This window comes from Ostrea edulis, chromosome 2, assembly GCF_947568905.1.
Source record: "Ostrea edulis chromosome 2, xbOstEdul1.1, whole genome shotgun sequence".
NCBI classification, from domain to species: Eukaryota; Metazoa; Mollusca; class Bivalvia; order Ostreida; family Ostreidae; genus Ostrea; species Ostrea edulis.
Window position 1 is genome coordinate 68,090,375 of NC_079165.1, and position 15,448 is coordinate 68,105,822.

Genomic DNA, 15,448 nt, shown 5'->3' on the forward strand with positions numbered 1-15,448 from the left:
ACTCTGTATTGGCTTTTTAAAACAGATGTGATAATTCATAAATAGTCTTCCCTGGGTTATGAACAAAGAAAATATACACATATTGTGAAATCTACAGCAGGAATGACTATCACTCATTTGTTCCTATCACCATATCTTTAAAAATAAAGGATTTAAAAGGAGAATGTCATGGAGTTTTCATATAATTCCTTATCAACAAGATTTCTTTTCAATGATAACAAAGTTAGACATTATGAATTTTAATGTAAATGAATAACTTCAGGCTGCAACAGCAAAAAACAATGTAATACTCATGTATACAGAAACTTCGACACTAAAGACTTTTAAATTAACAAAGATTAACCAGTAGATGTTAGCACACTTCAGCTGCTTACAACTCACAATGCTCACTGAGACCTGTGCGACATGTATCGGGATAATATGTTTATTTTCTGATACACACTTTTTATCTGTTTAAATTGATAGTAATGTGTTTTTGTTAATTTCATGACAACAAAGCCTCCCTTCGGCAAACATGAAAAGAGGAAAGACATTATGATTTTATTACACATATTTAAAATACATTAGACTGTTTTGGTTCCTTGGTCCTTTTAATAATTGATCTGGAAATTTAATGGCATATACCGACTTAGTATCAAATTTTCCCTTAATTGTTAGTAGTGTCCGCTGGATTTAAATCACGACGGGTCTTTGAGGTAAACACATGTTGTAGTGAGCTGTCTTGTCCCAGAATTCCATTCCCTTCCAACCACACCAGCCCTGTTCAAATCAACAGGAAATTTAGTAACAATATACAATAAACAAAACTTTCTTTCGTATTCATAATTAAAACCTGGAGAAACTAATTTAATGGACAAGAACATATGTCTCCCTTTCAATATGAAACATAAACTGTGAATAACATGTGACAGAGAGACTTGAATCTCCACTTTCATGTGAATTTCAACTTTTCTGGTCCAGTGGTTCATGAAAAGATTTTAAACTGAACCCAACCTGTTTTTGTCTTTTCTTAATTATCTCTCCTTTGAAGAGAGTATGGCCCTTCATTTGAACAAACTTGAATCCCTTTTACTGAAGGTAAATTTGTGCCAAGTTTCATTGAAATTGGCTCAGTGGTTCTGGAGAAGAACATGAAAACGTGAAAAGTTTATAGACGGACAGACAACAGACAAAAAAAGGTAATAAGAAATGTTCACTTGACCTTTCAGCTCAGGTGATTTACATGTATAAATCAATCATTTGACCTTGAAGTCTGAAGTATGTTACACCTCATCTTACAATCAATCATTCATATGCAGAAAATTGTGAGCCCAACCCAAATGAAAGATCTGTAGTGAACGAAAACATATGACCAAAATTATCATAGATTGAGATTGAGGTGGTATGTTTGAGATTGGGGTCAAGAATGCTAGTGTGTTGAGGTGGTATATATTACAAGCCAAAGTCCAGATATATAAGCTGAGAATAATTCAACCTTCAGGTACAAAAAGGTTCATAATACATTTAGTATGAACAAATCATCTTTCATTTCTATGTGGCCATCAGACAGGTTCAATCGCCTTTGGCCAAATAGCTCAGTTGGTAGAACACTTGACTAAAGATTAAGAGGGCCCGGGTTTTGAATCCCGTTCTGGTCTGTTACATTTTCTACCTTCCTGTAACATTTGGTACCTTGACCAGGTGAAATGTAATTGGAAGGGAGACAATGCAATGGACCAAACCGGTATTCAAACCTGGGCCCCCTGAATCTCTAGTCAGGTGCTCTATTTATTGAGCTATCTGGTCACTGATGATCGAACCCATCTGACTGACACATAATAATAATAATCATTGGTTTTATATAGCGCTTTTTTCAGCGTATGCTGCTCAAAGCGCTTTACAATGCATTATTACCCTGGTAGACCTTATATCAATCTAGAACTTTTTCAGCCTCCTAGGAAGCATACAGTGCAAGCTGCTATTACAAGCGCTAGAGCACTAACATTCTAACAATATCTTTCACTGTCTATAGCCAGGTACCCCTTTTACACGTGGATGGAATGAGGAAATTCATGTAAAGTGCCTTTCCCAAGGACACAACGTTGGCTCTGCCGCGGCCAGGACTCGAACCCATGACCTTTCAGTCAAGAGTCTGACGGCCTAACCACTAGGCCACCGACGCCACATTCCTCTCTCCTTAAATGTCTTCATACCTTGAAGACATCAAAGGGGAAGATCTTTATCCCCTGGCAGGCATTTTCACCTGTCAGTTCCAGGGGCTGGTGTATGGCACCAAATGTAAAGGGAGGGGAGTGGCGGTCAGACAAATGTGATCGCTGGTGGCCAGATAGCTCAGTTGGCAGGGTACCTGACTAGAGATTCAAGCCCCCCCCCCCCCCCCCCCCCCCCCCCCCCCCCCGAGTGCAAATCCCAAAATGGTCCGTTGCATTTTCTCCCTTCCTGTAACATCTACATCTGTAACTAATATCTATCAAATAAACCTCAATGAAAATATGAATGCGTCTGGGGTGCTAAAGGGCGGAACATCAAACTTTGATATAAAATATTGAAAAAATACACATTAGATATTGGTCACAATCTGGAGCATTTGTGTTTAACAAACACATCTTTTACTACCTTGTCTAGAATGACCTTCAAATCCTCTGCCCCGGTGTAGTGAGGGTCCAGTATCAGAAACTTGACATCACCAGTGACCTCGTTAAAGTCCACTCCTAGAATAGTGTGTGCTAGGACTCCGCCCCCTACAGAGAACATATTTAACAGACTCTGTAATGTTGTCCTCAATCTCAAAATATGCCTAATTGTAAATGTACTCATAACTCAGACAAGTTATAAATTAATATTTTGTACTTATTAACTGATTTTAAAGTTATTGTGTTTGGTCTTGTTCTTTCTGCCTTCTCTCCTGGTCTGATGAGGAGAGATTGGAATCAGTAGGAACTCAAGTCAAGTTGTGTAATATACTTTTATACACGTATTACAATAGACCACATAATAGTATACACATACCTATCATCACCGGAGTTCCCTGAACTTCAAAGTGCTGTGCTAGTTCTCTCCCTTTTGTGACAAGTTCACTTCCCTCACTAACAAAGGCAATGCGAGATGTAATCTGTAGAATACAATGAAATCATTGCCATTCTATCAGTCGGAGACCAAGAACTGAACCAATCAGTGTGCTGACAACCAAGCTTCTCTTCTTTTGAATATTGTGACGTTTTATGAGTACCTACCCCGATTATGTGATCCAAACAGTAGCTGACCTCCATTGACCCAATCCATTGTCGGGATCCCACAAACTTTGGCTCCTTGTCCCCCACATCCACCAGTGCCTTACATTGTAAGTGAGTGAAGATTTCTTAATTAAACATTTTACTACCATGAATGTAAAGCATGCAATACATTTTAGTCCAGATCTATATTCCGGTATATTTTACTGTTATTCAACCTATTAGCAGCATTTTGTTTCTCTACTGAATGGGAATGATACGTACACCCATTTAATTTGGAAAGATAGCATCAAAATAGAACAAATTTCGAATTTTCTTTCACAGAAGCAAATAGCATTAATTCCAAAATCAACTCTGAATAAGCCATATTTAAAGAATAATCAAGTATTCATCATTTACAATTTTATAAACAAGCACCATTCTATGGACATCTGATCTATTTTCTATTTTTAAAAGAAGTGATATGAAATTATTTAGCTTTACGACATTTCATACAAAGTAAATTACAAGTCTCAAATTACAATATCATAGCAGTTTGTTACTGGGCAATTTTAGCCTCGGAATTGGGAAAAATCTTTTAGTATTTGGAATTGGGAATGGTACCAATTATATAAGGAAAAAATGCTAGAAACCACTGTAACACACATCTGCAAGTTGCACTTGCAACTGTAGGCCAAATGTACGTACTGTTAATTTTTTATAAAACATTACATCAGTATATATGTATATACAGTAAAACTTGCTTATACGGAATTCCTTACAACACATTCTTTATACAGTGTATTCACATGTAATGAAGTTTTTTATCTTATACGGAATTCCTTACAACACATTCTTTATACAGTGTATTCACATGTAATGAAGTTTTTTATCTTATACGGAATTCCTTACAACACATTCTTTATACAGTGTATTCATATGTAATGAAGTTTTTGATCTATGAAAAAGTTCCTTATAATGAGTATTCAAAAACAAATAGGCCATACCTGATATGTTTCAATAACATTTGGTATTTTTGGTAAAAAGAACATTTGATATTTGGAAAAAGAATTCTGTTTTGTTTATACATTACCTATATCATCATGATAGACATTTAAACAATGAAGTGTGGTCTTATTGTCATAGTCGGGGGTATAATGGACACTGGCATTGTAGGAAAATTAAATGACATGCTTACATGTACATGTATATGCAAACTTTCCTCAACTCCCCTAATAATAACAAAACCACACTTCTTTGTTTATATTCACATCAACATCAAATGAAATGACTGTAGAGTACCTAATTTGGTCCATGATTTATGCATTTTCAACCACTATACATAAATTGTGAACACTATATCAAACAGCAGAGACAAATGGCAACATGAATTTTTGATTGGCAGAAAAGTCTGACTGAAGTCTAATTCGAAATAAAAAGAATGCTATGTCGGCTCTTCCAATAAAACATATGTGTTCCATTTACTGCTTTTATCAATAGAAGTAATGTGAAACGCATTATCTATTTATATCAGACCAACTGATGTAACAATAAATGTTAACAAGAGTACTGCAAATGGTACAACATACGCCTGTCGGACAGTAAAATTCAATCTGTAAGGATATTATGCCCTCTGAATGAATATCACACACATTCTGAAAGGAAAAGCCTTAAAGTAGGTCGTGGTGCACCAATCCATCTGACACGTGAACTGATTACGTATTTCTTGGAGAGGGAGGTTTTGACAAAATATAAGTGCAATATCTGTATCTATGATGAGAAAAAGTCCAGGACACTATTTGACCAATGTTTAGCCTGGTGCATCAATGAAGTTGAAATATGAAATGATTATGTATTTCTATAAGAGGAAGATTGTGACAAAATTTCAGGGCAATACCTGTATCCATAACAAAAAAAATCTGCAAAACTGTTTGATATACTTATACCCCAAAAGTAGGTCATGGTGCATCAATCCAGCTGAAATGCTACCTCATCTTGTATTCCCCTGAGAGGAAACTTGGTAGTAAATTTCAGGGCAATATCTGTATCCATTATGAATAAAAGTTCTGAAAACTGTTTGACCTACTTTTAGTCTGAAAGTAGGTCACGGTACACTAATACAGCTGAAATGCAAACTCACTCTTACACTTCTTGAGAAAGAAATTGTGACTAAATGTCAACGTTGTACACGCATCCGTTACGGAAAAAAGTCTGGAAAACATATTTCCTTGGACTGACACACAGACAGACCAATCCAGCTAAAATGCAAACTGAACTTGTATTCCTCTGAGAGGAAGCTTGTGACTAAATTTCATGGCAATATCTGTATCTGTAATGAAAATATAAGTCCGAAAACTGTTTGACCTATTTTTAGCATGAAAGTAAGTCAAGGACAGACCAATCCATTTGAAATGCAATATGAACTTGTATTCCTCCAAGAGGAAACCTATGACCAAATTTCAGAGCAATATCTGTAATTGTAATGTAAAAAGTCTGGAAAACTGTTTCACCTATTCTTAGTCCAAAAGTAGGTAAAGGACAGACCAATCCAGCTGAAATGCAAACTGAACTTGTATTCCTCCAAAAGGAAGCCTGTGACTAAATTTCAAGGCAATATCTGTATCCATAATGAAAAGAAAGTCCAGAAAACTGTTTGACCTACTTTTAGCTCTAATGTAGGTCATGGACGGATGGGTCAATCCAGCTAAAATGCAAAATAAACTTGTATTCCTCCAAGAAGAAGCTTATGACTAAACTTCAGGGCAACATCTGTATCCGTAATGAAAAAAAGTCCGTAAAACTGTTTGACCTACACTGTACTTATAGCGCTAAAGTAGGTCAAGGTGCACCAATCCTTCTGAAATTCAAATTCACTTATACGTTTCTTGAGGGAGAAATTTTGACTAAATTTCAATCCGTTATGGAAAGAAGTCCGGAAAACATGACCTCGTACACACCATAACATAATACGTCCCAATTAACAACGGGCGCATAGAAAATAATCCTTTGTGAAATCGGTAATGGGGGAAAATTATCACTACTTTTTATGGGAGTTGTAGAGAATTTAAGAATTATTTCATGATTTTATGATCAAGTTCCTTAAAAACAAGTTTTACTATTCACAAATACGTATGAAATTTATGTAAACACCTGTTGTATTTCTCTGTGAGTTGGTATAGGTTTGTTTGTGTAACCTTGAAGCTGAAACCAAGAGACCAGGGTTTGGAGAGACCTGTAGGCACAGCCCCACATGTTGTCATCAAAGCGATCCTGCATGTAATGGTGATAGCTGTACAGACCCTGAACTAAATACTGTGTTCCACCTTTCACTGAAAATAAAGTATATTAATCATCATTTCTTTAAACTTAAATTCAAGAAAAGCACATGTTTCAAATTCTGCATAATACCCCCCCCCCCCCCAAATCTTAATGGCAGTTTCTATATTAAGTATAAGATTATAGATTTACTTTTCTTCATAAATTTGTGCCCAAGAAGAAAGTATATATCTTCAAAAAATATGCAATTGTGAAACAAAGGACAAATTAAAAACTGTCACAACTACAAACTATGGGTACACTATACACAGACATACAAACAGAAAGATATAGACAGCATGGAGCAATTCCTCCAGCTGTACTCATCACTGGTGGTGCAGATGTATAGTCATTACAGTTCCTCAAACAATGAATGACTGGTTATAGTAACTCGGTGGTTAGAGCATTTGCTTCATTACCGGGAGGTTTTGAGTTCGAGCCCCACTCATACCATGGCTGCATCAAACCTCAGACAGAACATAGGTAGTGAATGTTTCTTTGCCAATCGCTCAGCATTTGGAAGCAAGAGTCACAAGTCTTTTGGATATGACCTTAAAAATGGGGATCTCGTGTCGCAGCAGGCATTTATTTGTCTTTTGGATATGACCTTAAAAACGGAGATCTTGTGTCGCAGCAGGCATTGGCATATTAAAGAGCCCTCACTGCTATGGCTCTGACATTAAGCATAGGTCTAAATTTTTGGCAATTCACCTACAGCTGGTGATGTCTCAATATGAGTCAAAATCCTCAAAGGGATGAAAAACAAGAGGCCCTTGGGCCACATTGCTCACCTGAGACACCTTGGCCCATATCTAAAGATATTCCCTATATATCCGCATGTAAAACTTTGAACCCTATTGTGGCCCAAACCTACCCCCAGGGGCCATGATTTTTACAAACTTAAATCTGCACTATGTCAGGAAGCTTTCATGTAAATTTCTCTGGCCCAATGGTTCTTGAGAAGAAGATTTTTAAATATTTTCTCTATATATTTATATGTAAAACTTTGATCCCCCAAAGGATGCTTTTTGCCAAGTTTGGTTGAAAATGGCCCAGTGGTTCTGGAGAAGAAGTTGAAAATGTAAAAAGTTTACAGACAGACATATGGACAGACAGATGGACAGATGAGTCTCTTGGGGTTATAATCTTATTCTGGATAATTTTACACTAAAACTGTTCATTTTTTTGGCAAATCTAAAATTTCCATTATTACAACTGCATTACACATATCCTACACTTTTCATTCATGAGAATTTTGATGGGTGTGTTATATCTCCTTAAACATCTAAATGTTGCAGGGACATGCAGTAAGTCTTACTTGATTGAGTGGTAATGTACTGATGAGGGTTAATGAGATAGCCATACTGGATAATGTTCTCAGGAAAAAGGAAAGCATTTCCTCTTCTAAAAACTGGTCGTGACATTGACATACAAAACAAAGAATGTAATTCCCGACGTCTGCTTTCTGCAATTAAAGATAAAGTAATTAAGAAAGTTCACTGGGTGATAAAAAACTTGATATTGTGACATGATGATACTTTGTTGAGACAATGCCCTGATGACAGACAATTCCCCTTCCCACTCCTTTAGATCCACCACATAAATGATACATTGCCATCACTCACAAAAAGTGCAGATAAAGTTTCAATTGATATATATAACTATTATATATTAATTTATAGAGTCTACAATAAATAGACAGATGAACAATATAACAAACTGACAGGTCAGTTTTAGATAGTAAATTATGGAGGATGCCAGAGGGCAGTGAAGAATACAATGGCAGATGGGGAGAATAATCACATCAAACCCCCAAATGATGGAATAACCTTTGTGGTATATTCATGTTGAAATCTGTAACTATCGTACATTCAGAATGTTCACTGAATCTCTATTAACAATTTACACCTGCACAAACTTCACCAGAAATGTGATATTATACCAGTGAAAATCAGCAACAGAAAATATCACAAGATCTAAATGTTCAAGTCTTTGTAACCTTGCAAAATTACAAAACACAAGCCTGATGATCAAAAGCAGATCTGCAGTAATTGTGTTGTTACCTAACTCCTCCTCCGTTTTCCCTTCAGGGTAGATAACTGTAATCATTGCTGAGGACTTCCATGGTTGGAAATGAAAGGATTGCACATTTGGTAGAGTGTCACCCTATCACAATGTAAAATTCGTGAGAATTTCTTTATAATTGAAAGAATTTCTTCATAATTCAGAGATTTTTTCTGTAATTGAGAGAATTTCTCCATAATTCAAAGAACTTTACCCTAATGGAGATAATTTTTTAATAATTATTTTTTTTTAGGTTTATTAAACTGTCTGTAAAAGACTGGACATTGGTTACAAAATACATCTCATCTTTCACAAACTGTAAAAAATTCACTCCGTGTGATGTTTATGTACCTCAGTATTCTTGATGAAGCAGTCTCGCATTGCCCTGAGCTGGTTACAAATAGCTGTTGTCATGTACTCTCCTAAGGTTGTCACCATGGCATCCGGGTGGACCTGACAGCACACATCAATGGGGAGTGTCAATTTTACAGCCTTGAATTTCTCTAAATATAAGAATATCTAAAACTGATGGATGCTCCCCGAAACACATCTAACCAAAAAACAACTTCCCATGAGGAACTCACACAATGATCAATAGCTGTTGAAATATTGTTGAAATGAAGGTTTGTTTTTTTCCATATGTAAGGTATATGTTGAGTGACAGTCATTGTCATTGACCTTAACAAAATGACTTTGAGTGACCTTTGTCTGAAAGCTATTTCCCTATTATTTGTGTGATTTATGATCAATACCTGTTCAAAAACTGTTGAAATAAGGCACTTTTTCCTCATATAAGGTATATGTTCTAAGTGATCTTGACCTTTCCAAAATGACCAGGAGAGACCTTGGTCCTAAAGATCAATAACTTTTGAAATATTGTTGAAATGAAGTTTTTCTTTCATATATAAGGTTTATAATCTGAATGACCTTGACCTTTACAAAAATGACCTTCAGTGACCTTTGTCTGAAAGCCATTTGCTTATTACTTATTTGTGTGATATATGATCAATATCTGTTTAAAAACTTTTGAAATAAAGAACTTTTTACTTATAAAGGTATATGTTCTGAGTGACCTTTCTCTTTCCAAAATGACCTTGCTCCAAAATTCCCTTTCTTAAGGAACATTTGTGATCAATTATATCAATTTCTGATGAAATATTTAGGAGATATGAGCTAAGACACAGACATGACAGCAACTATATGCCCCCCCCCCCCCCACTCCCCCAATTTTTCAAGGAGTATTTCTTTACTTAGGTTTTCCATAGAACTGATCACAGTGTCCTAGTGGTTAAAGTGCTTGCTTCACATCTGAAAGGAATGAGTTCCAATTCTTGCTACTCCAGGTGTCCCTTCACACATAAGACATTAAACATAGGTAGTGACTGTTCCTTCGCCTAGCGACTAATGTTAGAAGTGAAAGTTATTGGTCTTTTGTATATGACATTAAAAACCAAAGTCTTGTGTCACAGTAGGCATTGGTGCAACAAAGAACTCTCACTGATACAACCCTAAGCACCATGCAAAGGTAAAAGTTTGTGGCACTTCACCTAAAGCTGGTGATGCCTTTACATGTCCATCTTCGCAAGACAAGTGTCACATTCGCTTAAGCGAAGATGCTACATGTCTTGAGTGAAACATTCTTGCATGGGACATAAAAAAAAATGTAAAAACAAACAAATGATACAAAATTTTCCATATCAAAATATGTATATATTACAATAAATTTAAGAAATCAAAATCAAAATCATGAATATTCTCTGATTACTTTGTAGAACTCTGAAGTTTACTTGGTTACTTTGTAGCATTGGTCAAATTCATTTTCCAAAGAGGTACTATTCATACAAGTTAATATGTTACATGCACTGACACGAACTGGATAAAAGCTAAGAGGAAATAAAAATACCTAGATTGTGCTGTATAATAGGAGCACAAAGGGGCCCTTCACTGGTCCCATCTGTAACAGTGATATTTTGCAGTAGATCACAATGCAATGTTCGCTGGAAAAAAACACAACAGTTTCATAGAAATCATAATTTCTCTTATTATACACATATTTTGTTATGGTTCTAAACAATAGCATAGTAAATGTCTTTATTTAAAGTGTCAAGAAAATCACTTGGTGATGAAACACCTTACAGCATACACTTAGAAAGTCATGAACAACAGTCAGAGCTCCTGTGAATGATGTGTTAAAAAGAACAGATAGGACCTCAAAAACGAAGGTTCCATGTCGCGACAGGCGTTAACACGCTAAAGAACCCTCACTGCTACGGCCCTGAGTGCTAAGCATACGTCTAAATCTGTGGTAATTTACCTACAGCTGGTGACATCTCAATATGAGTGAATTTTAATTCTATGTTTTGAATCATGTTGAATTCTACAAATAATCAGCGAGAAATCCTAACCTCTATCTTCGATTTTGACTGTTTCTGCTTTCCACGGACAAATTCATCTTGGTCTGCATTGGAGAGGTCAAGTAAACTGGAGCAAACATCCTCAGATGTAACCCCGACTAAGCTTGTACGGCTGAACACCACTGGTGTGTCCTGCAGCCTATATACAGTAGATGCCGCTGATAAGGTATTGCACAAATTTTCTATCACAGAGGACAATCCATTTTTCAGCGAACCTATGATAAAGACAAGTACATGTATTTTGCATCAACATGAGCATCTGAACCTATTCAAATGCTTTTAGAATAACTTAGTTACTAAGCACATCATCAATATTACTGTCTCCATGTAAATAATTTACTAGTTTCAGGAATTTAGGTCTCATTAGATTATTATAGTGCATTACTTCTTGAACAATACACCATACTCTTGCCCCACAGATTACAGTGATTAACACAGGTCTAAAACTGCCTGGAGTGTATCCATAACCACGCTAATCATTAATAGGTAGGCATAAATATGTGTTCCTGAATCCTAAACTCGAGGATAAGAAAAGTGACATAAATGGTAGAATTTTCACGTATTGGCATATTCATAAAAATATCAATAACTATACAAACCTTTTTTTCCATCCACCCTTACTGAAAGTGTAACTGAGTGCCTCAACCTGACTGTAATGAGGGGAGGGCCATCTTCTGTTATACTGACTGTTGGTTTCTGTACATGGTTCAGGTCGGTGGACAAAAATATATTGTCCTCGGAGAATTTGTTGTCTTTGTTTTGTCTAACACATATCACTAAACCATTCTACCAAAATAGAACAAAACCAAGATTGAAAATGAAAATTACACAGTAACATCAGAAATTTTATTAAAGAAGGATCGATTTTCTACAAAATCACAGTCTAACATCTCATCTCTGTTCTGGATCAGGCAGCAATTGATAGCGAGATATATTGAAATTCAATGGAAGCCTCAGCAAAATAAGGTGAAGTTTGTGAAATTTAGTATGGAAGAAATTTACCTGGTGTCTGTTAGAATATTTGCTGACTGTATTGGCAATGTCTTTCTCCAGCAAAGAATGAGTTTCCAAAAATATTCCAGATATCTGTAATCCTTGAAAAAATCACTAATAATCAGGATAATGAAATAATTTTTTTTTCTCCAATAAAATTTTGTTAGACAAGATTTATTTGATTGCTAGCCATGATATAATTCAAGATTCCTAGATTGCTAGCCATGACATATGATCCCTAAATCTCTTGGGAGTACAATATACAATTACTGAATAGTGAATACCTACAATCAGTAATAGGGAAAAGGAGTCAATGCTAACCAATTATGAGCAGTGAGTCAAAGATATGCTAACATTGAAAGGAAGTTGAACAGAGCCTGCATTTAGAAAAGAGTAATTGATCTTCCAGAATGCAAGCATAGTGAGCTTGGAGTAAATAATGTAATACAGTCAAACCTCATTATCTTGAACCCAATGGGGCCGAGAAAAAACTCAGACATATCCGAAGGTTCGAGATGTTGAAGTTGAAAAACATAAAGAAAATGTAGTTGGGACTTCCAACTCACTTGAACATATCCATGGTATTCATCTATATAATTTACTGAGAAAAAATCATCTCTTTCCTTTCAAAATATTTCATCTTTCACTGAATACAAATTTCTTTGTAAATAAATATATATGAATGAATATATATATATAAATGATAAATATATTTCTGGAAAACTACTTGTCACAATGGACATACCACCAGAGAGATATTGTGAAACCGATTCTTTTTGGGCTGTGAATTTTTCTGGACTGGGGTCAATGAAGTGACAGCATCCCGTTATGTGCCATCCTGCCTTAGTTTCCTGGCCTAGCAAAACACCAAAGAATGGACAAATCTCTTTTGCCATTGGCTGTCAAAGTCTGAAATCATTATTGTTTTCAATTCATAATAAGCAAGCAGAGTAATTTTCTTATAGACTAACAGGACAATATCAACAACTCTATATTGACAGAGAATGTCTTCATGGCCTGTGTACATCAGAAACTTCCATATTCCTGATTCTCCCAGCAGCTTATCTAGGTCTTCTTGTAGTACTTTCTAACTATACGCAAGTATTACAATGAGTTATACTAGGGTATCATTAGTGGTGAATCTTGCTTGAAGTGTTGATGTGGCTGAGCCAAAATTCTTCTCTCGAAGATCATGTGATATAACATAGGAAGAGACTCAGTCTGAGAAGCAAGCCTTGACTTACTCTAGAATCTACCAGCACTGACACTGACTATCCAGGATTTCTACATGTTCCGTCCCATTATCAATCTGTCCCTTAGTCGATTCGTCCCATTACCGATTCGTCCCTAGACTATCCGCCCCTTAGTTAATACGTCCCCTAGTCGATCCGGCCTAGAAAAAAATAATTACCACGTTTAAACTATTTTTCCAAGTGAATTGGTTTAATTCATCTGCGTATTTCCTCTTCAAGGTGTGTGCCTCTGACATCAGGTAGTAATCCTTAAATTCGGCTTAAAAATGTTCTCGGGTATTTATGACTTGATTGCAGACTAACATCACATACTTTGTGGCGAAACAGCCATTAAGCCATGAACTATGAATAAAATGGTAAACATTTGTTGCATATCCGATGCTGCCATTTTTTGCACCTTTCTCACTCTAATGTTCTGACGGGGTCGGACCTCCCGGTGACAGTACTGGCATGGAAACTCCATTGTCAGAATAACAGGCCATTTTTAAGATTGGTTTAAATATCCTTTGTAGATCAAAAAATATTCCTAAGCTCTGAGCAATTCTTTGAACTTCTGGAGTTTTTTTTTAAAACTTTTAATATAGTTAGGTTACTGTAAGCTTGCAATTAATGATCAAAGATTGCACAACAATGCAGTTATAAAAACTCTAAAAGTGTTTTCACTAAAGTGTTTTCACAATGATTAATGGACACACTTTTACATTGATTGCTGTACATTCTTGAATAACGATGTTTTTACAATAATTAATGAGCACACTTTTTCATAACCAATTATACTGATTATCACACTAGCCAAAGGGTTGTATTTTAAACAATTTTATTTACATACCTAACTCCGACAGTTATTTAATTTTGATAACTAACTGCAATATATATGCAAAATCTTCCCTTTTTTCTTAAGTATAATTAATCATTTATTATATCTTTAATAAAAAAAAAATTGGAGGGGCCGAATCGACTAAGCGAAATGGGCCAAATCGACCAGGGGACGGATCGACTAGGGACGGACCGACCGTGGGACGGATCAACCTGACACCACTATCCAGCACTACAAGTGTATGTAGTCTTTTCCCTTACCTCTAGTCAGTATACTTGATTCATCTCTTGCCAGTATAATGATTCATCTCTTGCCAGTATAATGATTCATCTCTTGCCAGTATAATGATTCATCAATTGGATTACTAATTAAGTCACTGATCCTATATGCTTGTGGACCAAAAGGCTACATTGTAATTTTTCCTTGATATTTTAGAGAGAGAGAAAATTATTTATGACCATAAACAAGGTGTAAGTTACACATATATTTATTTTCCCTGGACAGTTTTATTTTTCTGGGCTGATTAGTGACTGGATTTTTAAGGAATAGGTGCGAACCAAATTTAATATATGTTAAGAATATTTAGATTTCTAATAGTGTCAGCTGAACAGGAAGTTGAAAGGAACCCCGCAAGTATGCTCCTCGAGTGAATGAACTACATAACTGTATAAGACGTTATATGAATTATTCAATACCCCAAAAACTCTAAACACTTTTATCTTCTTCATTTGATTAAATCTGGAATTTTCTTTCCACAGTCATATCGACTCTTCATTAGCCAAACGTTATATCCATATGGCGATACTTGTCCACGTTATGTCAGAAAATAGGATTGTACTACTTGTAGTATACAAAATGTCAACCTCTTATTCTTAAAATCCATACAGTTTCCTCAAATGATTATACAAAATCTATACTTTGTGATAAATTGTAACCAAACATTAAAAATCTTACCGTTAACACAGACTTGTCGATGTGTACAGACCTCATATTTCTACTTTCACTTTTAATTAGTGACAATTAACTTGTACGTTAAAAATTCGCCTTGATAAATATTTCTGCTTTTCACAATGACTTGCATGAGAGTCTCGTTCATTTTCATTTTTAAGCATATTTACATGTGAAACATAGGCAATGTTGTTTTCACCTCAAAGGAGCCAAAGTCCGTCGTCGTGTCTGTCATTTGCACCCACAGGATTTTAATTTGACACAATCTGAGCAAACTTGTGTATGTATATATAATTAATACATGTACTATTATCAATAGGAGTACTATTATACTATATACATAAGTTTGCTCAGATTGTGCCAAAACCCTGTGCATGCACTCGAGGTTTGGACTCGCACTCACTGGTCCAACACCTCCCCCTTTTTGTGCAGGGC

The 15,448-nt window shown here is 35.7% G+C and overlaps 1 protein-coding gene across 2 annotated transcripts; it reads right to left on the reverse strand.

Annotated features, from left to right (window-relative positions):
- Window positions 1-226: 226 nt before the first annotated feature.
- LOC125681053 (ufm1-specific protease 2-like) lies at window positions 227-15,092 on the reverse strand. Of its 2 annotated transcripts, XM_056157035.1 has the most exons (15): window positions 15,020-15,077; window positions 13,240-13,388; window positions 12,741-12,904; window positions 12,005-12,096; window positions 11,602-11,788; window positions 10,994-11,217; window positions 10,492-10,585; window positions 8,940-9,091; window positions 8,588-8,690; window positions 7,843-7,989; window positions 6,360-6,538; window positions 3,234-3,332; window positions 3,010-3,112; window positions 2,617-2,741; window positions 227-759 (listed from the first exon to the last, which is right to left on the reverse strand). In XM_056157035.1, the coding sequence occupies exons 3-15, from the start codon at window positions 12,889-12,891 to the stop codon at window positions 673-675; spliced, it is 1,743 nt and encodes a 580-aa protein (XP_056013010.1). In that variant the 5' UTR covers window positions 12,892-12,904; window positions 13,240-13,388; window positions 15,020-15,077; the 3' UTR covers window positions 227-672. The 2 variants fall into 2 exon arrangements, with proteins under 2 accessions (XP_056013010.1, XP_056013009.1); XM_056157034.1 differs by lacking the exon at window positions 13,240-13,388 and having other exon boundaries at window positions 15,020-15,092.
- Window positions 15,093-15,448: the final 356 nt, after the last annotated feature.